This window comes from Staurois parvus, unplaced genomic scaffold, assembly GCF_062004578.1.
Source record: "Staurois parvus isolate SC_StPar_1 unplaced genomic scaffold, SC_StPar_1.0 ptg000961l, whole genome shotgun sequence".
NCBI classification, from domain to species: Eukaryota; Metazoa; Chordata; class Amphibia; order Anura; family Ranidae; genus Staurois; species Staurois parvus.
The window spans coordinates 792,118-819,649 of record NW_028318757.1 but is presented as its reverse complement, the minus strand read 5'-3'; the positions used below and the strand labels follow the sequence as shown (position 1 = coordinate 819,649).

At 42.6% G+C, this 27,532-nt stretch overlaps 1 protein-coding gene across 2 annotated transcripts in view; it reads left to right on the top strand.

Annotated features, from left to right (window-relative positions):
* The window catches only part of SLC6A17 (solute carrier family 6 member 17), a 450,753-nt gene that overhangs the window by 245,076 nt on the left and 178,145 nt on the right, over nucleotides 1-27,532 (top strand). For both annotated transcript variants that reach the window (XM_089657075.1, XM_089657076.1), the window contains exon 8: nucleotides 15,369-15,561. In XM_089657075.1, coding sequence (XP_089513201.1) covers nucleotides 15,369-15,561 — 193 coding nt within the window. The remainder of the gene's footprint in view (nucleotides 1-15,368; nucleotides 15,562-27,532) is intronic.

Sequence of the window (27,532 nt, the reverse complement as noted above, 5' to 3'; positions counted from 1 at the left end):
GCACAATACTGATAAATGTTTATTTTACATTTAATTGTAATGCCTTAATTTATCTCCAGTCTATCAGCCTGCAGCTTCTCTTGGTTCAGATGCTGATCTTCCCTGAACAGATCCCTTAACCACTTGCTCTCCCGAGCATTTACCCCCCTTCCTGACCAGGCCATTTTTGCTTTTTTGCACTGCACTATTTCAACTGGTAATTGCGCAGTCGTGCCCAAACAAAATGTATGTCCTTTTTTTCACACAAATAGAGCTTTCTTTTGGTGGTATTTGATCACCTCTGCGGTTTTTAATTTTTGCGCTATAAACAAAGACCGCAAATTTAAGAAAAAATAAATATATATTTTTCACTTTTGGTTATAAAAAACATCCAATAAACTGTTAGTCATACAGTCAGGTCCATAAATATTGGGACATCGACACAATTCTAACATTTTTGGCTCTATACACCACCACAATAGATTTGAAATGAAACAAACAAGATGTGCTTTAACTGCAGACTGTCAGCTTTAATTTGAGGGTATTTACATCCAAATCAGGTGAACGGTGTAGGAATTACAACAGTTTGCATATGTGCCCCCTACTTGTTAAGGGACCAAAAGTAATGGGACAATTGGCTTCTCAGCTGTTCCATGGCCAGGTGTGTGTTATTCCTTCATTATCCCAATTACAATGAGCAGATAAAAGGTCCAGAGTTCATTTCAAGTGTGCTATTTGCATTTGGAATCTGTTGCTGTCAACTCTCAAGATGAGATCCAAAGAGCTGTCACTATCAGTGAAGCAAGCCATCATTAGGCTGAAAAAACAAAACAAACCCATCAGAGAGATAGCAAAAACATTAGGCGTGGCCAAAACAACTGTTTGGAACATTCTTAAAAAGAAGGAACGCACTGGTGAGCTCAGCAACACCAAAAGACCCGGAAGACCACGGAAAACAACTGTGGTGGATGACCTAAGAATTCTTTCCCTGGTGAAGAAAACACCCTTCACAACAGTTTGCCAGATCAAGAACACTCTCCAGGAGGTAGGTGTATGTGTGTCAAAGTCAACAATCAAGAAAAGACTTCACCAGAGTGAACACAGAGGGTTCACCACAAGATGTAAACCATTGGTGAGCCTCAAAAACAGGAAGGCCAGATTAGAGTTTGCCAAACGACATCTAAAAAAGCCTTCACAGTTCTGGAACAACATCCTATGGACAGATGAGACCGACATCAACTTGTACCAGAGTGATGGGAAGAGAAGAGTATGGAGAAGGAAAGGAACTGCTCATGATCCTAAGCATACCACCCCATCAGTGAAGCATGGTGGTGGTAGTGTCATGGCGTGGGCATGTATGGCTGCCAATGGAACTGGTTCTCTTGTATTTATTGATGATGTGATTGCTGACAAAAGCAGCGGAATGAATTCTGAAGTGTTTCGGGCAATATTATCTGCTCATATTCAGCCAAATGCTTCAGAACTCATTGGACGCCGCTTCACAGTGCAGATGGACAATGACCCAAAGCATACTGCAAAAGCAACCAAGGAGTTTTTTAAGGGAAAGAAGTGGAATGTTATGCAATGGCCAAGTCAATCACCTGACCTGAATCCGATTGAGCATGCATTTCACTTGCTGAAGACAAAGCTGAAGGGAAATGCCCCAAGAACAAGCAGGAACTGAAGACAGTTGCAGTAGAGGCCTGGCAGAGCATCACCAGGGATGAAACCCAGCGTCTGGTGATGTCTATGCGTTCCAGACTTCAGGCTGTAATTGACTGCAAAGGATTTGCAACCAAGTATTAAAAAGTGAAAGTTTGATTTATGATTATTATTCTGTCCCATTACTTTTGGTCCCTTAACTAGTGGGAGGCACATATGTAAACTGTTGTAATTCCTACACCGTTCACCTGATTTGGATGTAAATACCCTCAAATTAAAGCTGACAGTCTGCAGTTAAAGCACATCTTGTTCGTTTCATTTCAAATCCATTGTGGTGGTGTATAGAGCCAAAAATGTTAGAATTGTGTCAATGTCCCAATATTTATGGACCTGACTGTACATTTTGGCAAAAATGGATTCTGCTACATTTCTTTGGTAAAAATAAATCTCAATACATGTATAATAATTGGTTTGTGTGAAAGTTAGAGCGTCTACAAACTATGGCATATATATTTTCATTTACGTAGCTTTTACTTTCTGACTGCCTATCACATTTCTTGAGGTGCTAAAATGCCAGGGCAGTACAACCCCCCCTCCCCAAATGACCCCTTTTTGGAAAGTAGACACCCCAAGGATTTTGCAGAGAGGCACGTTGAGTCCATGGAACATTTTTATTTTTTGCCACATTTTTTGAATGACAATTTTTTTTTTTTTTACACATAGTTGTCACTTTAATTATATATTTCTCAGGCATGCCTTAGGTATATGTGGAATAACACCCCAAAACACATTCTACTTCTTCCGAGTATGAGGATACCACATTTGAGAGACGTTTTGGCAGCCTAGCTACATACAAGCCCCCATAATCCAATGACCACCTCCACGCTTTTTAAGGGCATATTTCCTCATATCACTTTCCCACTACCTATCACAGTTTCGGAGGCTCTAAAATGCCAGGATAGTACAAACAACCCCCAACCCCCCAAATTACCCCTTTTTGAAAAGTAGACACCCCAAGGAATTTGATAAGAAGCATGTTGAGTATTTTACAGATATCCTTTTTGTCACAGGGTTTTGAAAAAAAAGAAAAGAAAAATTTTTTTGTTTTCTTTCTTCGTTTTCCAAAAACATGTGGCAACAAATGAGATCTGCATCTGGAGGGGTTGCTTCTACTATCCTGGAATTTCAGGGCCAACATTAGGAGCTTATGCCACATGTCACCCACTCTTGATGACCAAGCCTTTTCTGACACTTTTTGTTCACATTAAAAAACTTTTTTTGCTAGATAATTACTTTGAACCCCCAAACATTATATATATATTCTTTAAAGCCAAGGTCCTAGAGAATAAAACGGTGGGTGTTGAAATTTTTTACGTCAAACAGTATTTGCGTAGCGATTTTTTTTCAAAGGCAAATCTTTTGGGAAAAATACACTTTTTAGAATTTTAATGCACAAAAACACAATATATTGCCCAATTATTTGATACAGTATAAAAGATGATGTTATGCTGAGTAAATGGATACATGACATGCTTTAAAATTGTGCATGCCCGTGCAATGGCAACAAAGTACATACATTTTGGATGGCAGTACATTTTCGATAGGTGACTCTTTAAAAGCCTTTACAGGTCACCAATTTATATTTACACAGGAGGTCTAGTGCTAGAATTTCTGCCCTCAATCTGACATTCGCGGTGACACCTCACATTCATGGTGCAACCGCTGTTTACATACTGACGCGGGTCAACGCTTGTGCACGCAGGGAGGCAAGGGTGCTTTGCTTTCTTTTTTTTCTTTTTTTTTTTTTTTTTTTGTTATTTCAGTTTTTTAAATTCTTTTTACATTGTCCCTTTCATTTTTTTATTTTGTTTTTGATCACTTTTAATGCTATTACAGGGAATGCAAATATCCCCTATAACGTCAATGGGCGCTGTCATATATTCTTTTTTGAGAAATCTGGGGTCTATCAGACTCTAAATCTCTCTTCTGCCCTTACATTATCTAATCTCACCAAGATCGGTGTGATCAGATGCTTTCCCAATTTACAAATGGCGCTGTTTATATCCTGCTAAACTGAAGTGATGAAATGAATTGTAGCTTCTTGTCTCTTAGACTATAGAGATGATTGGAGCCCTTCTGGTCTCTGATCAGCTCTATGGTCAGCCAGCAGAACTTCCGGTTGCATTGATTTCCCTGTGGGACAAGAGAGCCCAAGAAAACTGTGGAAGGCGGGGGGGAAATGTCCCTTCCCGCTGCTCGTAAAAAAAAAATTCAGCAGCTAATTGGCCACTAGGATTGCTTTTACATGAAAGCCGCCCGCCAGCTGAAAAAAACGGTACCAGATTGATGCCTGGTATAACCAGAACCAGATCATCCCGGTATAACCACTCAAAATCCAGCAACGTACCAGTACATTGCTAGTCCATGTTGGACATATACAGTTGTGTGCAAAATAATAGCAGTCAGACATCACTAACCTGATCAATCACTGTTTTTGGTAGAAATGATATTTCTACATGGCAAATAATATACTAGCAGGTGTAGAGTAATATAAATCTAACAGACCCAACAGTCATGACATGCATGCTGCTGATTCTGTGTAATTGAATCACTAATTGAAAGGGGTATGGTCAAAATAATAGCAGTGTGGAGTTCTATTAGTGAGGTCATTCATTCTTTGAAAAACAGGTGGCAATTATTGCCCTTATTTAAGGAAGGAAGGCAGCAAATGTGGTACATGCTGGTTACAGTGCATTTCTCTCTGAAATTCTGAGGAAAATGGGTCATTCCAGACATTGTTTAGAAGAACGGCGTACCTTGATTAAAAAGTTGATTGGAGAGGGGAAAACATATAAAGAAGTGCAGAAAATGATAGGCTGCTCAGCTAAAATAATCGCAAATGCTTTAAAATGGCAACCAAAACCTGAAAGACGTGGTAGAAAGCGAAAAACTACCATTTGATTGGATAGAAGAATAGCCAAAATGACAAGGACTCAGACAACAATCAGCTCCAGGAAGGACAAAGAAGGTCTAAAGTTACCTGTGAGTACTGTTACAATTAGAAGACGCATATGTGAAGCCAAGCTATCTGCAAGAAACGCCCGCAAAGTCCCACTGTTGAAAAAAAGACGTGCTGAAGAGGTTACAATTTGCCAAAGAGCACATTGACTGGCCTAAAGAGAAATGGCGCAACATTTTGTGGACTGATGAAAGTAAGATTGTTCTTTTTGGGTCTAATGGCCAGAGACAGTTTGTCAGATGACCCCCAAACACTGAATTCAAGCCACAGTACACTGTGAAGACAGTGAAGCATGGTTACGCAAGCATCATGATATAGGGATGTTGGGCCTATTTATTGCATACCAGGGATCATGGAGCAGTTTGAATACATCAGAATACTTGAAGAGGTCATGCTGCCTTATGCTGAAGAGGAAATGCCCTTGAAATGGGTGTTCCAACAAGACAACGACCCCGAACACACCAGTAAACGTGCAACATCTTGGTTCCAGACCAACAAGATTGACGTTATGGAGTGGCCAGCCCAATCCCCGGATCTTAAGCCAAAAGAAAACTTGTGGGGTGACATCAAAAATGCAGTTTTTCAGGCAAAACCAAGAAATAGAGAAGAACTGTGGAATGTACCGTATTTTCTGGCGTATAAGACGACTGGGCGTATAAGACGACCCCCTACTTTTCCTGTTAAAATGTAGTGTTTGGGCTATACTCGCCGTATAAGACTACCCCTCTTCCAATCCACACCAGTGGGAAGAATCCTGCCCCATCATTGGTGTCAGTGGGAGGAATAGTGTCTCATCATTGCTATTAGTGGGAGGAATAGTGTCCCATCCTTGGTGTCAGTGGGAGGAATAGTGCCCCATCATTGGTATTAGTGGGAGGAATAGTGCCCCATCATTGGTGTCAGAGCGACGAATCGTGCCCCATCATTGGTGTCAGTGGGAGGAATAGCACCCCATCATTGGTGTCAGTGGGAGGAATAGCGCCCCATCATTGGTGTCAGTGGGAGGAACCGTGCCCTATCATTGGTGTCAGTGGGCGGAATCGTGCCCAATCATTGGCATCAGTGGCAGGAATAGTGCCCCATCATTAGTATCAGTGGGGGGAATAGTGTCCCAACATTGGTGTCAGTGGGAGGAATAGTGTCCCAACATTGGTGTCAGTGGGAGGAATAGTGTCCCAACATTGGTGTCAGTGGGAGGAATAGTGTCCCAACATTGGTGTCAGTGGGAGGAATAGTGTTCCAACATTGGTGTCAGTGGGAGGAATAGTGTCCCATCATTGGTGTCAGTGGGAGGAATAGTGTCCCAACATTGGTGTCAGTGGGAGGAATAGCGCCCCATCATTGGTGTCAGTGGAAGGAATCGTGCCCCATCATTGGTATCAGTGGGAGGAATAGCGCCCCATCATTGGTATCAGTGGGGGGAATAGTGCCCCATCTTTGGTGTCAGTGGGAGGAATCGTGCCCCATCATTGGTGTCAGTGGGAGGAATAGTGTCCCAACATTGGTGTCAGTGGGAGGAATAGTGTCCCATCATTGGTGTCAGTGGGAGGAATAGTGTCCCAACATTGGTGTCAGTGGGAGGAATAGTGTCCCAACATTGGTGTCAGTGGGAGGAATAGTGTCCCAACATTGGTGTCAGTGAGAGGAATAGTGTCCCAACATTGGTGTCAGTGGGAGGAATAGTGTCCCATCATTGGTGTCAGTGGGAGGAATAGTGTCCCAACATTGGTGTCAGTGGGAGGAATAGCGCCCCATCATTGGTGTCAGTGGGAGGAATAGTGCCCCATCATTGGTGTCAGTGGGAGGAATCGTGCCCCATCATTGGTATCAGTGGCAGGAATAGCGCCCCATCATTGGTATCAGTGGGGGGAATAGTGCCCCATCATTTGTATCAGTGGCAGGAATAGCGCCCCATCATTGGTATCAGTGGGGGGAATAGTGCCCAATCTTTGGTGTCAGTGGGAGGAATCGTGCCCCATCATTGGTGTCAGTGGGAGGAATAGTGTCTGAACATTGGTGTCAGTGGGAGGAATAGTGTCCCATCATTGGTGTCAGTGGGAGGAATAGTGTTAAAACATTAGTATCAGTGAGAGGAATAAAGTCCCATCATTGGTGTCAGTGGGAGGAATAGTATCCCATCATTGGTGTCAGTAGGGGGAGGAATAGTGCCCCATCGTTGGTGTCAGTGGGAGGAATAATGCCCCATCATTGGTATCAGTGACACCAATGATGGGGCACTATTCCTCCCAGTGACACCAATTACACCTGTTCTAGTATGGTGCTGCTGCAGCCAGCATATGTGGTTGCAGCAGCACCTCTGCACGGCACACTTACCGGCCGCTCCTTCACTCGATTTTCGTGGGGCCGCTCGGCTCCGCCTCCTCACCGGTGATTGGCCGCCTGTGTGCCTTTCCTGAGCTACAGTTCTGGCGGCCAATCACCGGTGAGGAGGCGGAGCCGAGCAGCCGTGTGAACATCCAGTGGCCGAACCTAATGAAGGAGCAGCCGCGCTTCCTGGACCGGGTCGTCGCGGGACCGGAGCCAGGTAAGAGACAGCAGCCCACCCCTGTACTTAGTGTCCCTTCCGTTGGAAGGGGGGGTGGCGGCGGCGGCACCGAGCCGCCTCCCTAAAAAGTGTCAGCATGCCGTATACCGGCGTATAAGACGACCCCCGACTTTTGAGAAGATTTTCATGGGGTAAAAAGTCGTCTTATACGCCGGAAAATACGGTAGTCCAATCATCCTGAGCTGGAATACCTGTTCACAGGTGCCAGGAGTTGGTTGACTCCATGCAACACAGATGTACAGCAGTTCTCAGAAACAGTGGTTATACAACTAAATATTAAGTGATTCAAAGAAAAGCAAAATCTTCAAACATTTTTCAGTTTATATAGTGAATGTTTGAGTTTGTAAAGAAGAATACAAACACTGCTATTTTTTTGAACAGTCTAATATTCACTTTCTTCAATTTTTTTATAGGAACAACACAAACTTGATATATTTTTCTTCGTGTTTTGATTTGGAATAGAATGTATAGTGTTCCCAATGCATTTGTGTGTATGGAAATAAAAGCTATTAGGATTTTGAGCTTTATTCACTTTTTTCAACACACTGCTATTATTTTGAACACAACTGTATGTAACAGCAGAGAACACAGGCATATGATAAATTGGCTCTGTGGATCAACATGACCGCAACTCATTCTTTTCTGTAATACCCATGTTGTGGGTTAGGCCCAAAAGAGTTTTAAATTCAGCAGCCGTGATGGTTTTATATGCGAATTGTCTGGAAAGCGCTGAAATTGGGTGGGCAGCCATGTACTGTTGCTCGTATAAATTGCTTTGGCCCACAATCAATTGGTACAAATCTTCTGTGAAAAACAGCAGAGGGGCTAAACACTAGTGCTGGCAGCGTTTTTGCTGACACTATACAAAGGAGGCACTACTATAGTTCTGTACGTGATCAATATCTTGAGCTGTACAAACGCTATACTAGTAATGGGGCATATCAGCGACATATAGCGTGAGTGCGATAGTGGCTAATGTGCGGGTAATCTAACGCTAGCTGACCCTGGATGGGTGGGGTGCTAACTAACCCTGATGTTAACTGATGTCGCTAGTGGAAGGAATACAGTGATCAGTGAAAAATTCTATATACTAACACAGTGTCTATTACTAACACTAATGGCACTGGCTGGGTGAAGGGGTGATCAAAGGGTTAAATGTGCTAATCTAACGTGTGTGTGTGTGTGTAAAATGTAGTGCTTTTACTCGGTGCGGTGCTCTCACTTCTCTCCCTGGACCGACAGGTGGGAGGGGTGGGCGCAGGTGCGTTCACACCCCAAAATAGGAAGTGATGCAAGATTACGTCGCTTTTCCAAGAGCTGCTGCTTGCCCGCAAAATGTGGGTAAGTGTTTGACAAGTAGTTAGAGATTTTTTTTTTTCAAATACTTTTATCAGAATAGTACAATGTTACCATAATAACATTGTACTACTGTGGGGGGGGGGGGTGGTCAGGGTTTTTTTTTTTTACACTTTGCTTTGCAGGAGAAATAGATCATTTGCTATTACTTTTAATGCTATTACAGGGAATTCAAATATCCCCTATATCATCAATGGGCATTGTCATTTATTCTTTTTTGAGAAATCTGGGGTCTATCAGACTCTAAATCTCTCCTCTGCCCTAACTGTCGGAACCTAACTCATTCTTGAACTGTCTTGAATTAGTTAAGGTTTGATAGATCAGGATAGTGATCTGTGATTGGCTTGAGCTGGTCACATGGTACTGGGTGCTTTGCTTGACCCCATGTATCATGTGACAGCTGTGGGCCAATTACAGCTCACTAGGAAGAGAAGCAGAGCTGTTATGAATGAGATTGATTCATAACAGCTTTGCTTACATTCTGATCATGTGATCGTATAGCTCCAGGTCCCGTTCATGGTTCTTCATTCCAGCAGTCGTGATGAGGGGAGCGCTGCGCCCCCTTGTGTTAGTACAGCCAGAGCGACATACGATTACGTACAGTACATTACGTGCGGGCGGTTGGGAAGTGGTTAACCTCCCTGGTGGTACCCCCGAGTGTAGCTCGGGTAAACTTTCAGTACCAGAACTTTCAGAACCCCGAGCTACACTCAGGATTACCCTGCAGCGTTGCTCAGGGATTCCTCCTCACTTACCTTGTCTGTGCTCCCACGAAGTCCCCTCTGCAGCGTCCCTGGCCATGTCCTCCGGCCGATGCCGGCATCCGGGTTCCGTTCCCTGCGAGTGTTGGGATGTACGGGGCACGGAACTGGCGGGAATTTCAAAAATGTAAAAACGTGACTTTCACTCAATACACTAAAATCTATTAGTATTACATTAATGTATCAAACCATTTCACATACATTTTGTCCCTAGTGCTTTGTCCTGTGCCCTGCCTGCATTTTTACTGTTCTTTCTGCCTGGAAACTGAGAAACGTCCATGGCGTCCAAAAAGTATCCCTTTAGGTCAAAAGTGGTTTTAGACCAGCTAGAGAACAGTGATAGTAAATTAGAACCACTTGCAGAATTGAGTGATAAGGATTCGTGGGGAAATTCGCCATCAGACACTGAAAACGATTCTGCGACTGAGCTCAGCGATGTGTGAACTTGGCGCTCTATTTCAAATTTCAGTGTTTTTGGTTTGATTACATTGAATACAATTTTTTATTATATTATTATTTTTTATGATTATTATATTTTATGATTTCATGTTTCAAATTTTATCATACCCGGGATGTTTACTAAACTCTTGTTCTGACAGATTTCAGTGAGTTATTCATAAGAATTACAGGCCTACAATAAAAAAACAATATATTTCCATGCAAAAAAATGTATCGCTTTTAGCACAGAAATACTGACATAATCAGACCGCTAAGAAGGTTAAAGTGATTGTAAACGTTGGATTTTTTTTTAAAATGACAAACATGTTATACTTATCTCTTCTGGGCAGTGGTTTTTGCACAGAGCAGCCATGATCCTCCACTTCTGGGGTCCCCCGCCAGCTCTTCTGGCTTCTCCTCAAAGTATAATATAGATTGCCCCTCTAGCAAGGTAAAAAAAAGTCTCCCTTTAGAATCACTTAAACCCCCTTTCCTCCTGCCCAGGAGTAGATGTCCCATTAGGCATTGCTCCTCACACATTCACAAGTTCTCAGGCACATACTAACGTATAGACTGTGTATTATTATTATTCATGATTTATATAGCACCAACAGTTTGCGCAGTGCTTTACAAAATGAAGGTAGACATTACAGTGACAATACAATTTGGAACAAGAGGAAAAAGAGGGCCCTGCTTGTTGGAGCTTACAATCTAGGAATAGAGCTGTATGTGTGCTGCACTGTTTATATTGACACTGCACTGTATTTCCTGATATGTAAGCAATGCATTTTGTATGCAGGCAAACTAATAGGTTGACCAACTAATCGATAATGAAAATAGTTGACAACTATTTTTATAATCGCTTATGTCAGTTAGTTGTTTGTCATAATTACTTGTTACTTAAAGCGGTTCTTCACCTGGAGAAAAAAATAAGTCAGCAGCTAGTCAGTAGTTGCTGACTTTTAATTACCTGTCCAGGGATCCAGCGCCATCCTCATCTGGGATAGTTCTTAACTTGGGGTTCCCAGTGCTGGTATGCTAACTGTAGGAAGCCGGCTAGCTACTGTGCATGCGCGCTGCCATGTACTTTGAGTGGTCATGCAGTCTTCTGGGACCTGTGAAGTGTCCCAGAAGACTGCGGGATGGGGAGGGGGGGAGGAGAACTTCCACTCGTATCTCCTAGGCAATCTGAGTGGAAGTGGGAGTGGGCACCTATCAAAACTAGGACCAAAAGTGGAACTTCCTTTATTGGGTGAAGCTCCGCTTTAAGGCATGTACAGTGGGGATCGAAAGTTTGAGCACCCCAGCTAAAAATTTGTATTAATGTGCATAAAGAAGCCAAGGAAAGAGGAAAAATCTCCAAAAGGCATCAAATTATAGATTAGACATTCTTATAATATGTCAACAAAAGTTAGATTTTATTTCCATCATTTACACTTTCAAAATAACAGAAAACAAAAAAATGGCGTCTGCAAAAGTTTGGGCACCCTGCAGAATTTATAGCATGCACTGCCCCCTTTGGCAAGTATCACAGTTTGTAAACGCTTTTTGTAGCCAGCAAAGAGTCTTTCAATTCTTGTTTGAGGTATCTTTGCCCATTCTTCCTTACAAAAGTCTTCCAGTTCTTTCTGGGCTGTCTGTCACGCACTGCTCTTTTAAGGTCTATCCATAGATTTTCAATTATGTTGCGGTCAGGAGATTGTGAAGGCCATGGCAAAACCTTCAGTTTACGCCTCTTGATGTAATCCCCCGTGGATTTCGAGGTGTGTTTAGGATCATTATCCATTTGTAGAAGCCATCCTCTCTTTAACTTCAGCTTTTTCACAGATGGCATCAAGTTACCACCCAAAATTTGCTGAATTTTATTGAATCCATTTTTCCTTCTACTCGTGAGATGTTCCCTGTGCCACTGGCTGCAACACAACCCCAAAGCATGATTGATCCAACCCCATGCTTAACAGTTGGACAGAAGTTCTTTTCATTCAATTCTGTGCCCCTTCTTCTCCAAACGTACCTTTGCTCATTCCGGCCAAAAAGTTCAATTTTAACCTCATCGGCCCACAGAACTTGTTTCCAAAATGCATCAGGCTTGTCTATATGTTCATTTGCAAAGTTCAAACGATGATTTTTGTGGTGAGGACGTAGAAGAGGTTTTCTTCTGATGACTCTTCCATGAAGACCATATTTGTACAAGTATCTCTTTATAGTGGAATAGTGTACCACAACTCCAGTGTCTGCCAGATCTTTCTGGAGGGATCGTGCAGTCAAACGTGGGTTTTGAATTGTTTTTCTCACAATCCTGCGAGCTGTTCTGTCTGATATTTTTCTTGATCTTCCAGATCTTGCTTTAACTTTCACTGTTCCTGATGACTGCCATTTCTTAATTACATTCCGAACAGAGGATATTGACATGTGAAAACGCTTTGCTATCTTCTTATAGCCTTCTCCAGCTTTGTGAGCGTCAACTATTTTCAGTTTCAGTTTTCTAGACAACTGGTTAGAAGAACCCATGGTGCTGATTGTTGGGGCAAGGTCAGATGAGTCTGGGCATTTAAAACCTTTGAGATTGACATCACCTGGTCTTCCCAGATGATGATTGAGAACAATCCATGACACTGGCAGGTCTCAGCTTGGGGGGCAGTGCATGCTATAAATTCTGCAGGGTGCCCAAACTTTTGCAGACGCCATTTTTTTGTTTTCTGTTATTTTGAAAGTGTAAATGATGGAAATAAAATCTAACTTTTGTTGACATATTATAAGAATGTCTAATCTGTAATGTGATGCCTTTTGGAGATTTTTCCATCTTTCCTTGGCTTCTTTATGCACATTAATACAAATTTTTAGCTGGGGTGCCCAAACTTTCAATCCCCACTGTACAGATGAAACTCGAAAAATTAGAATATTGTGCAAAAGTTCATTTATTTCAGTAATGCAACTTAAAAGGTGAAACTAATATATGCGATAGACTCATTACATGCAGAGCAAGATAGTTCAAGCTGTGATTTGTAATAATTGTGATGATTATGGCTTACAGCTCATGAAAACCCCAAATCCACAATCTCAGAAAATTTGAATATTACATGCAATCAATAAAACAAGGATTGTACATAGAACAATATCGGACCTCTGAAAAGTATAAGCATGCATATGTACTCAGTACTTGGTTTGGGCCCCTTTTGCAGCAATTACTGCCTCAATGCGGCGTGGCATGGAAGCTATCAGCCTGTGGCACTGCTGAGGCGTTATGGAAGACCAGGATGCTTCGATAGCGGCCTTCAGCTCTTCTGCATTGTTCGCTCTCATGTCTCTCATCTTTCTCTTGGCAATGCCCCATAGATTCTCTATGGGGTTCAGGTCAGGAGAGTTTGCTGGCCAATCAAGCACAGTAATCCCGTGGTCATTGAACCAGGTTTTAGTGCTTTTGGCAGTGTGGGCAGGTGCCAAGTCCTGCTGGAAAATGAAGTCAGCATCCCCATAAAGCTCGTCTGCGGAAGGAAGCATGATGTGCACCAAAATCTCCTGGTAGACGGCTGCGTTAACCCTGGACTTAATGAAGCACAGTGGACAAACATCAGCAGATGACATTGCTCCCCAAATCAACACAGACTGTAGAAACTTCACACTGGACTTCAAGCATCTTGCAGTGTGTGCCTCTCCATTCTTCCTCCGTACTCTGGGTCCTTGGTTTCCAAATGAGATGCAAATGTTGCTCTCATCAGAAAAGAGGACTTTGGACCACTGAGCAACAGACCAGGTCTGTTTTTCTTTAGCCCAGGTAAGACGCTTCTGACATTGTTTGTTGTTAAGGAGCACTTGAGAAGAGGAATACGACATTTGAAGCCCATGTCCAGGATCCGTCTGGGTGTGGTGGCTCTTGATGCACTGACTCCAGCCTCAGTCCACTCCTTGTGAAAGTCCCCAACACTTTTGAATGGCCTTTTCCTGACAATCCTCTCCAGTCTGCGGTCATCCCTGCTACTTGTGCACCTTTTTCTTCCACACTTTTCCCTTCCATATAACTTTCTAATAATGTGCTTTGATGCAGCACTTTGGGAACATCCAACATCTTTTGCAATTACCTTTTGAGGCTTTCCCTGCTTATGGAGGGTGGCAATGATGGTTTTCTGCACAATTGTCAGGTCAGCAGTCTTTCCCATGATTGTGATTCCTACTGAACCAGACTGAGAGACCGTTTAAAGGCTCAGAAACCCTTTGCAGGTGTTATGGCTTAATTAGCTGATTAGAGTGGGACACTTTGAGCCTAGAATATTGCACCTTTTCACAATATTCAAATTTTCTGAGATTGCGGATTTGGGGTTTTCATAAGCTGTAAGCCATATTCATCACAATTATGACAAATCACGGCTTGGCCTATCTTGCTTTGCATGTAATGAGTCTATCTCATATACTAGTTTCACCTTTTAAGTTGCATTACTGAAATAAATGAACTTTTGCACGATATTCTAATTTTTCAAGTTTCACCTGTTTAGCAGTTCTATTTGTTTCATTTTTCTTTTTCCTCTCTTTTACAACTGGTGATAATGAACTCAAAACTCAATAGTATCTGCAGATTTTATAGCAAATATTCCTCTATTGTGCAAAGATGTTTCGCTTTCAGTAAAGTACAAAATCCCTACAAATCATCTGACATTCACCTTTTAAAAAGATCTTGCATGTTAACTACAGTGAATAAGCCATGCTTCACACTGTGTGGACTAGTTGCAGGTGTGGGAATTGCATCTTTTCCTGCACCCACAACCACCCACAGGAAAATCGCACTGGTCTTAGGGGGGACGCACAGTGTTGCCATTCATTTTGAATGGTACCTCACGCATCTCCGCCTGCAGCACGTTTGCTGGTGTGGGAACTGCAGGGAAATTGCAATTTACCTGCGGTCGTGTTTTTAAAAAGGTGTATGCACCTTGTTTTTGTGGAAAACACCGGCAAGGAAGCCTATTTAAATTAATAGTGTGAACCAGGGCAAAGTGGCTGCTCCACACTTCCTAAGCTCTTCTATCTACAGTACTAGTTAAAGGAAAAGTTCACCTTTTTAGAAAAAAATAATAAATGTACATTTATTTTGCAGGTAAAAAAAAGTGCATTTTTTATTTTTGTCTACAGGAGCCTGGAAAGCATTGCACCAGTGATCAGTAGGTCCTGCAGGCTGTCATAATATTAGCTGGGATGTACAATCAAGCAGATATACTGACAGGAAGCTTCAATGAACTACCACGGCGCTCCACAGCTGCTAAGGCTGTCAAAACTTGCAGTTCATTCATTCATGGAAGTCCGTGCATGAATTATGCTGCTGTGTGGGCAGAGCCCCGTACAGACGCTCTGTTTTCAAATCTGACAGATCGTACAGTGAGAATTTCCCCGTACTATCTGTCAGAGGGAGGAAGGGTGGCTGCTGCGGCTGCAGCTATGGGAACATGTTACATGTTCCACCCGAAAAATGGATGGAACATGTAACATGTTCCCATAGGTGAACTTATCCTTTAGTATAATTTTGTTCAGCAGACCAACTACATACTATATACAAAGGTAAATTTTGTTCTGTTTCACTGATTTCTGTTTCCTCTTGCAGAAATGCTGAAAAAATTCTTGGATATTTAAATTCTCATATTCTGAGCTATGATCTTATTCCACCACATATCAACTTCTCTCACCTGACCACAGTGGATTATGCTGAAATGTATCAAGTCATTAAAACTGTGAAAGAGAAACACTTTCAAGATCTTCACCTTGATGCATGTTTGCTGGAGGATGAACTAGATAAGGTATGACTATATATTATCCATTTTAGAAAATTCTCAAAGAGAATGGTTGGTGTACAAGCAATGTTGCCAGAACATTGTATTACAGCTCACAGATATACAATTAGTAGGTAAACCAAACATAACGTTAAAGTAGAACTATAGGCAAAACTTTTTTAGTTTTGGACACAGTGGAGATGGATTAGAACACCTATCAGGTTTTATTGGTGTCTTTGTCCCCTTTAAGACGATTAACGCTCTATATTTGTCCTGTTTAGCATTATCACCAAATGTGGAAGTAAAAGAAAATCCAAATTCTCGGTTTTCCCCACAACAGTAATAGAGGGGAAATCTTCAAATGGAGTCGCTTGTTCTGGTGACCTGGGGGGGAAACAAAAAATTTACTTAATTTGCAGAGATTTCTTCTCACTTCCTATTTTGGTTATGGAACAGGAAGTAAAGGAAAATCTCCCCAATGGGTCATAGATGGCAAAAAAAACGTGATGGGGGTTATAACCTTCCCTTACGGTATACAAATTGAAAAAAAAAAGTTTTGCCTATAGTTCTACTTTAAGTCATAGTAATGTTGCCATGGAGAGGGTTACAGGGTAGTTAAAGGTAGCATAGGGAGTATGATTATGAAAACTGTTACTGAAGCTACTGGGATATAAATTGTGAAAGTGTTTTTTTTTTTATTGTTATTTTGCATAGAGTACTGAAATGTTAGGGCATCTGCCCAGTTTTTATTTCTATCTGTGTCGCTTTTGGGGTGATTGATCATCTATATTCCTTGGTAAGCCTTGCTCCTGGATACAAAATGAGTACATCTGAATTATGCAGGCGATACCTAAGAGGTGAAGAGATATCTTTAATTATCTTGAAACTCTTCAAAATAAAAAAGTTTGGGCTATAGATTTACTTTGTATTGTTTAGCAGGAATTCTTAAAAAGCAATGATCATGCTTAGCAATGAAACTGTTTTTTGCTTAGTAAAAACTGCGTACTTTGATCTCTTTTCAGATTTTATAGTATTATTAGATAAAATATACAGTAAATCCTAAATACAGCCCAACCTATAAATCAGTGGTTCTCAACCTTCCTAATGCCGCGACCCTTTAATACAGTTCCTCATGTTGTGGTGACCCCCAATCATAACATTATTTTCGTTGCTACTTCATAACTAATTTTGCAGTGAGAGTAGTGCCACATCATTGGTGTCAGTGAGTGGAGTAGTGTCACATCACTGATGTCAGTGGGAGGAATAGTGTCCCATCGTTGGTGTCAGTGGGAGGAATAGTGTCCCATCACTGGTATCAGTGGGAGGAACAGTGCCACATTGTTGGTGTCAGTGGGAGGAATAGTGCCCCATCATTGGTGTCGGTGTGGGAGGAATAGTGCCCCATTATTGGTGTCAGTGGGAATAGTGCCCCATCATTGATACTAGTGTGGGGGGGAATTGTGCCCCATCATTGGTGTCAGTGGGGAGGAATAGTGCCCCATCGATGGTGCCAGTGGGGGGAGGAATAGTGCCCCATCGTTGGTGTCAGTGGGGGGAGGAATAGTTCCCCATCGTTGGTGTCAGTGGGGGGGGGAAATAGTGCCCCATCATTGGTGTCAGTGGGAGGAATTGTGCCCCATCATTGGTATTAGTGACACCAATGATGGGGCTATTCCTCCCACTGACACCAATGATACTTACCTTGCTGACTCCTGCTCCAGCCTGGGCTCGCTCTCTCCCTCTCCCATCTACAGCCAGCATACCTGGCTGCAGCAGCACCATCTGCACGCTACAGACACTTACCTGTCAGCTGTCTTCCCTCTCCGGCCGCTCTCTCGCTCAATCTTCTTTGATCTTCGCGCTGCTGCTCGGCTCCACCTCTCCAAGCTCCACCTCCTCGCCGGTGATTGGCCGCCTGTGTGCCTCTCCTGAGCTACAGTTCCAGCGGCCAATCACTGGCGAGGAGGCGGAGCTGTTGAGTGATCCCGAGGATGTGGCCAGATGACAGGGGCGGCATGTCATCCCGCGCACACATCGCGGTCCAGGGAAATGTGGACGTATCTGCATGTGGGCGGACCCGCCTGGAGACTGATAGAGGAGCGATGTCTCGGTTCCTAAGACCATCTGAAATATGTGTTTTCCGATGGTCTTAGGAGACCCCTGTGAAATGGTTGTTCGACCCCGAAAGGCGTCGCGACCCACAGGTTGAGAACCGCTGCTATAAATGATAGGGAAGCTGAGTTTGGTATAGGAAAGTAATTTCCGAAGTAGCCATTGTTTCATAAATATTAGCTGTGGGGTTATCCTGTCACCCGCAGAAGGATTTTACACTGGACAGAAAATTAGCCCCTTGCGGCCATATCTCTTCTCATAAATAGCCTGCTCAATTTAGCTTAAAGGATAAGTTTATCTTTAAAAAAAAAAAAAATCTTTTTGCAGGTAAAAAAAAATGTGCATTTTAATATTTTTTTATTAGGAGACTGTAAAGCATTCTTAGTCTTCTGCAAACTGTCAGTGTAGCTGTCTGTGAATGAATGATGTGGGCAGAGTTTTTTTAAATTGTGACAGCAGATGAGGGGAGTAGATCCCCGGCCCACTATCACAATGAGGGCTAGGGGGAGCTTCTCAGTTACTAACATGTTACATGTTGCACCCTAAATATGGGTATAACATGTTACTAAAGGTGAACTTATCCTTTAATGTTCTGTTAGAGGTTGGGTGTTTTCCCAATTTTACAAATTATTGATTATCTCATTGTGACTGGCCTGCAGTGGCTGTTTCTTATATAGTTACATAGTTAGTCTGGCTGAAAAAAGACAAAAGTCCATCCAGTTCAACCATTAAAACCATGTTTCTCTGCAGTGGCATGCTGGCATGTGTCTCCTTGAAAGCACATAACAATGCCATGAGAGCTTGCTTTGTAGATTCCCTGAAGAGCTTGTCCAGAGCTGTGGCAGTCAATCTGAGTGACAATTTTGCATGCGTTATGCAGGTTTTGTCCATAAACTCCCTCTTCTTTATTCCCCTGGAGCTAGTATGGTGCTTATTATCACTGATCCCAGTAAAACCGTTACTTGCAATCCTACTGGCAGATTTTCTTCCTTCTTTTCAGAACAAATTAAGTTTTTATAATTTTTTTTGAGACAGATAGAGCTTTCTTTTGGTAGTATTTAATCACCACTGGGTTTTTTAGTTTTTGAGATTTTTAGGTTTTTTAATGCATTTTTCTTATTTGCAAAGTTTTATAATAGAGACAAATGTTTTTCTTTATTAATTTAGTCCAACATTTAAACTGCTATACTTCTTTGGTAAAAAATTTCCCAAATCAGTGTATATGATTTAGTCTTTGTGAAAGTTAATCTACAAGCTTTGGTACGTGAAAATTGATCAATCCTGATGTACTGACTAGTAACTCATTTCTTCAGGCCCTAAAATGCCACAACAGTACCTCCCAAATGATCCCTTTTTGGAAAGTGAACAGTCCAAGATATTTAGTATTTTTTTTTTTTCTGTTTGTTTTTTGTTTTCTTTTGTTTTTTTTTCCCAACAATTCTTTGCAAAATAAAGAAATTAAATACATTTGGGTTTTTTCCACAAAATTGTCATACTAACAAGTTCTTTCTCTCACATGGCATAGACATACTATCAGTTACACCCCAAAATACATTCTGCTACTCCTGAGTATATATATACCTGAGTATGTATGTATATATGTATATATATATATATATATATACATATATATATATATATATATATATATATATATAGAATATATACCACATGTGTGAGACTTTTTTTCACAGCCTAGCGAGGTAGAGAGGCGAGCACCTTCAGGTGTTTTAGGGATGTAAATTACACATCTAATTTCCTGACTACCACACTTTTGAAGGTCCTGGAGCACCAGAACAGTGGAAAGACCCACAAAATTGCCCTGCTTTGGAAGGCAAGCACCCCAACATATATTATATGAGGTATAATGAGTCTTTTGAACATGTCATTTTTTTTTCCACAAGTTTTTGGAAAATGTGGAAATAAAATATTTTATTTTTCTTCCACAAAGTTCAAAATTTTTGGACATAGTAAGAGTTACACTCCAAAATACATTCCGCTCCTCCTCTTGAGAATGGTGATACCATATATGTGAGACTTTTTCACAGCCTAGCTGACCAAAGGGTAAGCAAAAGCTTACCTGTGGTTTTAGTAGAGCAGTTGTTCAGGAAGCAGGAAGAGATGTGGTCAGCAACAGCCAAAGAAACCATCTAGGCCACAGGCAGCAACATGGTCTATAAAATGCCCTGGGTTAGTACAGGCAAAAGGCAGACATATGATCATCACAACCAAAGTATTGATCTAGGTAAAAGCAACATGTTCCATAAAAAGTCCTGGGTCAGTTCAGGTAGAGATGTGGTCACTACAGCCAAAATTTTGATCCAGGCATCAGGCAGGAGCATGGTCCATAAAAAGTCCTGGATCATTACAGGTTTTCTCTACTCGAAACACTACTCTGAAGCCCCTCATCTATGTGAGACGGCTGTGCTATCTTGAATTCCACTACTATAGTAGCAGGGCAAAAGATCAATACAAGCGGCAGGCAAAAAAAATGGTCGATTAACAGGCCAAGGTCAGTGCAGGTGCAAGGCAGAAATGTGGTTGAGAAACAATCCAGACAGCAGGCAGAGGCATTGTCTATAAACCGGCCAGGGTCAGTTTAGGTAGAAGACAGAAACGTGGTTTAGAAACAATCCAGACAGCAAGCAGAGGCATCATCTGTAAACAGGCCAGGGTGTGTTAAGTTGGAAGGCAGAGGCATGGGCAATCGAGGCAGCAAGTAAATGATCAGCAAAGATGCTGTATTGGAAATGGGGAAATGGCAGGCTGTTAAAAAATAAGGGGAACTAATATTTCTGTGATGCGATAAAGTCGGAAGCAGTCACCAGTGCATAGGCCAGGTTGGGAAGGATGTTGAGGACAATGAAAAGTGGTGTGTTTCCTAACTCCCCCTCTGCTGCATAACCTAAATATTTTTGGGCGTTTTCTTCCTGTTTCTCTTGGTGGAATGTTCTCAGCGCAATGGCGCTGATGAAGTTCTGAGCAAATGATTTCTGGTGGAGATCTTTACTGGTATTTTAAGGCAGTGATGACATCTTCTGTAAATTTGAGGAAGGTGGAGGTGACATATGCATTAAAATGGCCAAATGTTAAAGGTAAATTGCAACTTTTTTATACCAAATGAGGGACTTTCTTGTTGACAGAGGGCTGTACCAAATCCACTGAGGTGTCTTATTATCCACTTCATGGCCAACACTTCCTCGTTCCTCAGACTTACTGATTCCCCCTTTGTAGCCTTGTGGTCATGAGACTGTGGGAAGCCCTTCCTGTGTGTTTAGGCCACAGGACAAGGTTTTTTCACAGTACTGGTGGCAGAAAAGTGGCAGACTTGCGTAATAATTCTTTAGGTAGATGTGATAGCCCTTTTGAAATAATGGAAAAGCCAGATCCCAGACAATTTTTGCACTTGTGCTGATGTAAGTTGAGCACTCAGCGGGGGGCTGGAGCTGGGAGTGTTTGGCTTAGTACATGCGGAAGGCATGCACATATCTCGTGGCTCTTTCGCAGAGCTTGTTGAGCTGTACTTCATAATTAGCCCTTTTACTGGGAATGTATTGCTTGATTTCCAGCCAGGCAATAAAGTGGACAAGGGATTTGACCACACAGATGTTTTGGTCAGGGACATAAAATTCAGCAAATCTCTTAGAAAACAAATATAATTAGGGGGGGAATTTTGTATAGTTTGTCATAGCCAGGATGATTTTAGGTAGGGCACTGTGAGTTATTGCAGAAATGCAGGAAGCGCATGATCATGTCATAGCATGAGCTGGGCATTACAGCTGAAAAAATGAGAATGTGATGGATGGAGTGGGTGGACCTGTAAGTATATGTTGGGTTTTTTTTTGTAAGCCCGATTTTGTTTAAGTACAAAACAATTTAAACTCCTCGACTGTTAGATGTCTCCATTCAAACGGATGAGCAGGAGTTGGGGTTGTTTTCTATATATTGTTGGGCAGAAAGCTTAGTCTGGTTCACAAAAAATTGAAGAAAATTGGCAGGGAAAAATAAATTTAAAAAAAAAAATTTCTGAATAATTTTCAGTTTTGACCTGCACACCTGGCTGTGCAATGTGAGAGGGGATTTTAGCTGATCCTGAGCTGGAAGGCAGCCATAATGAGTTTGTCAGGGCATCTGGAAGATATGTTTGGGCCCTGTTTCTTGGGGTCTGATGTGATATTCCAGTGCTAGTACTGGGATTTTCATCTTGGGATCTAGAACCATCGGTGTTTGCTGATTCACCCTTGGTGCTGCTGGTGGTTGGCTTGTCTTCAGAGTGTTTTATCTTTTTTATGGGAGGGACTGCTTTCCCCTCTGATTCAGTCGCCGATCCACTGCTTTCAACTGGCTCATATTCCAAATCAAAATCAGATGGTGAGAGCTCCCCACTGCTCTCGTCTGGCATACTGAGTATTTGAAATGCTTCCTCACTAGTATACAATTTTTTGGACATGGTGGCTTTACGACAGGTAAACTGCTGATAGGTGGCAGTGATGGCGGTTCTGTGATGGGTATGCTTATTAGACTGCACTGATGGATGCCTCGAAAGGTCCACTGATGGGCTGCGCTGACTGGTCCACCGGTGGGCTGCGCTGACAGGTTCACTGGTGGGCTGCGCTGACAGGTCCACTGGTGGGCTGCACGGAGAAGTACCTTGGTGGATGAGCTGACAGGTACACTGGTGGGCTGCTGTGACAAGTAAACTGATGGGCTGCGCTGACGGGTACAATGGGCTGCTTTGACAGGTACGGTACTCAAAAAATCAAGTACATATATAGTGATAATATGAGATTAATCCTAAAAACAATCCATGTAACGCAAGATAAAAACTCTGCATTTATATACAGATAAACAAACAAAAGTCCATATTATGAAAGTGATTAAAGTAAGTCCACACAAGTGCTGTGATGAAAATCAATCCAAAGACAACAGTGTCCGTGTTCTATCCTCCACCACACATAGATGGCCTCTTACAAAAATGATTTTATCTCAATTGCATAGATCGTTATGTGCTTGTGTATGTGTGCCCCTGCACAAGATCAACTGCGATCCACCATGTAATTCTTTGTACCATAAACACACTGGTTATTTCACTGTCACCCTCCAAAGAGAACCATGGGAGCCACAATAGTGTTATACCATTTAAAATTGCTTTATTATAAAAAAAAAGGCAGGCCCTTACAAGATCCAAGAAAACTGGAGCATAGAACAAACAAGCCAAGGATGTGTTCACGGCATGCAATGTGCGTAACCAACAATGCCCCTCCAAACATGTTTGCTCCACACCCCTTCTGATACTCATTGGTTGGCGAAATGTGTTGGGAGGGGCTTAGCTGTTACTTGTACTTGATTTTTTTGAATACTGCACCATAATATGTGGTAGATTGTTTATGGCACTGTTCGGGCTATTTTGGTTGCAGCACTTTCACCCGTGCAGGGTATTTCACAAGGGTTTGCTGTGACATGTACACAGAGCAATCAGGGTGCACAGTACTGAAGGGGTTAAGCGGTAACTCACCGTTCCTGAGTTCTCCTCCCCACACAGGATTTGTGTGTCAGGAGGAGAAGCCAGTAACAAAGTTATCGCTGTTAGTTTACATTTGTGATCGGCTGTGATTGGACACAGCTGATCAAATGGTAAAGAGGCAATTTCATTGACTCTTTACCCTGATCGTTGATACGCTGTGTCTGAGGAAAACCGCTCACCACTGATCACTGCAATGCGTGACTGGGAGGACATCATATTACGTCCACTCGGAGGGCCGAGCAGTTAACCTACTTGCTGGCTTTAGAAATCTGACTCCTGACCCTAGACTCACGGAATAAAAGGAAGGTAGAGTTAGATTCCTTCTATCCCCACACCTTTTTCTCTGTCCCTCTCTTCTTTTGAAACTAACTTCATTTGCCTGTTTATTCCAGTTCCTCTGAGTAATGCTGTGACTTATAAATCTCCAGAACTAAGATCTCACTTGATGACTTACCTGCCTAGCTACCCTATTTTCTCCCTTCCAACCAGCAAATGATCACCAGTAGAAACCTTTGACTACTTTAACCCTTCTCTTCTTGACTCTGCAACAGGCTACCTTTACCTTAACATTTTACCCCACTCCTGCCCTGATATTACTATCTATGTCTACAACAAATTGCTCTAATCCTCCTTACACAATTGCCCCTCTCACTACACACAGAAATAGATCCAGACTGCTATGACCTTGGCACAAAGAAGATACTAGAAGTATCAAAACACATAGTTGTACTCCTTGAGCAGCAGTGGCGTAAAACTAAATTCCTAAAATAATTCACTGTGTATAAATCTGCCCTCCAAAAAAACAACAGACCACTTTCCTCATTAACACCCTCTCATCCAGTCTGTCAATTGTTTTCTACCTTTAACTCTCAACTTTAACCCCCACTGCCTCCATCCATCAGATCTTGCCCAGGAGATTGTCAATCATTTCCAAAAAAACAATTGATGCAATACCCTTTAACTGACACCTTCAATCTCTCCCTCTTAAATTGCATCTTTCCCATCTCTCTAAACATGCACTGGATACTCATACTTTAAAAGCCCTCATTGAACTCCTCCAGTCTGAACAATTTAGGACTTGCTCATGTTTAACTCCAAACTTATGGAACGCCTAATCTACAATCATTTTAGCCACCACATCTGTGCTCACAACCTTTTTTACCCCTTTCAAATCTGTGTTTTACCTGTAGCACCCTGCAGAAAGTGCCCACCTAGAGCTCAATACCAACTTACTAATTCCAAATGACCACTACTCTGTACGTCTACTTTTAGACCTTTCTTCTGCCTTTAACATGCTTGACCTACACTTTCTCTTCAGAAAATGCCACTATATGTTGGCCATCAAGATTCTCCTCTTTCTTGGTTCTCTTCCTACCTATCTCACTGTACCTTTAGTGACACCTTCAGTGTCAGCTACAACTCTATCTCCTCTATCCATAGGTGTTCCCAAAGACTCTGTCCTTAGACTTTTCTATTTTATGCAACACTACACCCAAATCCATCTCTCTACTCCCCAGCTTTCCCCTTCCGTTTCCTGATGCATCTCTAATTTACTCAATATGTTTCCAATCACTAGGGATGAACTCAGACATGTTTTTATCCTAGCCAGAACCCATCTTTGCAATCCTGCCAGGAAGCTGTGATCTATCCTTGGCCAGTCATGACGTGCCCCGCAGTCGCACGTATGCAAGTGGCATGAATACATGTGTCTGTGAGAAATACCTTGCCCGCTTACCATTGGCCAAAGACAGTGATAGCTTCCTGGCTTGATCATTCAGGTGGGTTTGGGCTAAGATTTCAACATGTCCAAGCTCATCCTTCCCCTTACCCATCTCCGTTCCCCTGCCTCAGGTTCCATCCCCCAACTTCTCCATTGAGGTTGATAACACAATGATCACTCCCTACCCTCAGGCTTTTGTGCTGGACTCTGGCTTCTCTTCTGATGCCGAACATAGTAACCCAGGGAGGGGAATGATGCCTGGATTAAGCAAAGATTGTGTAAAACTGGTTTACAACGTTCGTAGGATATACTTATTAAAGTGGTTGTAAACCTCAGATATGAAATCTGAACAAAGAACTCTCTCCAAAGCACTAAGGCTGCTTTCACACTGGTTTGCCTAAAAAACGCTTGAAAAATGGCTAGCGTTTTTCAAGTGGAGCATCCTGGACATGACTTACTTTTGTAGCTCAAACTGGGCAGATTTGCACGTTTGAATTCACTAAAAAAATGCTACTAAAATACCACATGAGTTATTTTATCAAGTCATGCTGTATTTTAGTAGTGAAAACCATGTGTTAATGTTTCAGCTGTCAGTGGGGTTCCCCACTGACGGCTGAATGTAAAAGGAAAAATTGCTGGCAAGTAAAAAATGGCATTGGGTCCCCCTCAAAATCCATATCAGACCCTTATCCGTGAATGCATCCCGACAGGTCAGGAAAGGGGGGGGGGATGAGCGAGCGCCCCCCCTCCTGTACCATATCAGGCCACATGCTCTCAACATGGAGGGGGTGCTTTGGGGCGGTGGGGGGCTCCCCCACAAAGCACCTTGTCCCCATGTTGATGGGGACAAGGTTCTCTTCCCCACAACCCTGGGCTGTGGTTGTGTGGGTCTGCGGGTGGGGGCTTAACAGAATCTAGAATCTTCCTTTTAGCAAGGGGGGCCCCAGATCCCGCCCCCCCCCAATGTGAATGAATATGGGGTACATGGTACCGCTACCCATTTTTTTTTTTTAGTGAATGGGTAGCGGTACCATGTACCCCATACTCATTCACATGGGGGGGTGGGATCTGGGAGCCCCCTTGCTAAATGGGGGCTTCCATATTCCAATAAGCCCCCTGCCCGCAGACCCTCACATCCACAGCCCAGGGTGTTGGGGAAGAGGCCCTTGTCCCCATCAACATGGGGACAAGGTGCCTTGGGGGGAGCACCCCCCATGTTGAGGGCACGTGGCCTGGTATGGTTCAGGAGGGGGGGGGCACTCGCTTGTCCCCCCCCCTTCCCCCTTTCCTGACCTGCTGGGCTGCATGCTCGAATAAGTCTGGTATGGATTTTGGGGGGGACCCCTCACTTTTTTTTTTTGTTAGGATTCGTTTGGATTTCATTTTCATATGCATTTTATATTGCAAGAGTTTCATGATGCCCATTTATTTGCATTGTTGCAACAGTGAGGGTGGATTGATGTAATTATATATTTTTTTAGCAGGGCTTAAAATTTTCAAGTCCTGGGCTACTAGCCAGGCCTTAGGAATTACTCGCCACCAGTTGCCCCACCCAACCCCTACACTGCCATGCCCGTAATTCCTGATCCTAAACTCGTCCTCATAAATTCTCACATTAAATGTTTTATGCAGAATAAAGTTACAAAAATAAATATATACCCCCGTAATGTGAAGTTATGAGCACACAACCCCCCTCTTAGAACACATGGTCTCCATTATGGTACAATGCGCCCCCCCAAAACACACGCAGGGCCCCCCTACTACATAGTGTGAATACAGAGTCCAACACATACAGGCACACACAGAGACACACACGAACATACATACACACACACACACACACACACAAACGTACACACATGCATAGATATATATACATACACACATTGACACGAACACACACACAGACAGACATATAGACAGACGCACACACACACACACACACACACATATATATATATATATATATATACATACACAGAGGCACACATACACAAAACTCAGACACACACGTCTCCCCTCTGGCTCTCTCAGTCTGTCACACTGCATTTCTCAGCACTCTGGTCACAGTTCCCCTTTCCTCCCACTGAATTCTCACCGGTCTGTGAAGAGTTCTCCTCATTGGGCTCTGTCACTTTCTCTCTCCTCTCACTGGACCGGACTCTGAGCACGCTTACACAATACACCCTGTGACCCTCCCCATCCTTTCAGGAGCCTGTCATAGGACTCCCTAAGGACCCTGGGTCCTCGGGCAGTGTGTGAGTGCCTGAAAGCTTAGTCCGCCCTTGGCGCCGGCACCCTGGTCCATATCCATTGATAGTCTGATCGATCTGGCCCTTGCCCCCACATTATTTCCACTCACCAAATGCGAGCAGGCGGGTGGCAATTTTGAGGCCTGCTTTTAGTATTGGCACTATCGTTATAGCATATTTAACACTTTAGTGAGTAGAGGAGATGTTTTCCTATTTTTTAAGTGAAGTGTGGATATTTATTAATTTCCCTACAAGTGATGTTTTTCACACTTAAAAAACAACTCCACTTTTGTTGAGAAAAAAACATTCCACTCTGGGTGATCTATGTGTATTGCAAGGAATTTACCAAATTTTGCTGCAGATTACTGCCTTTTTGTTCTGAAAAAAGAG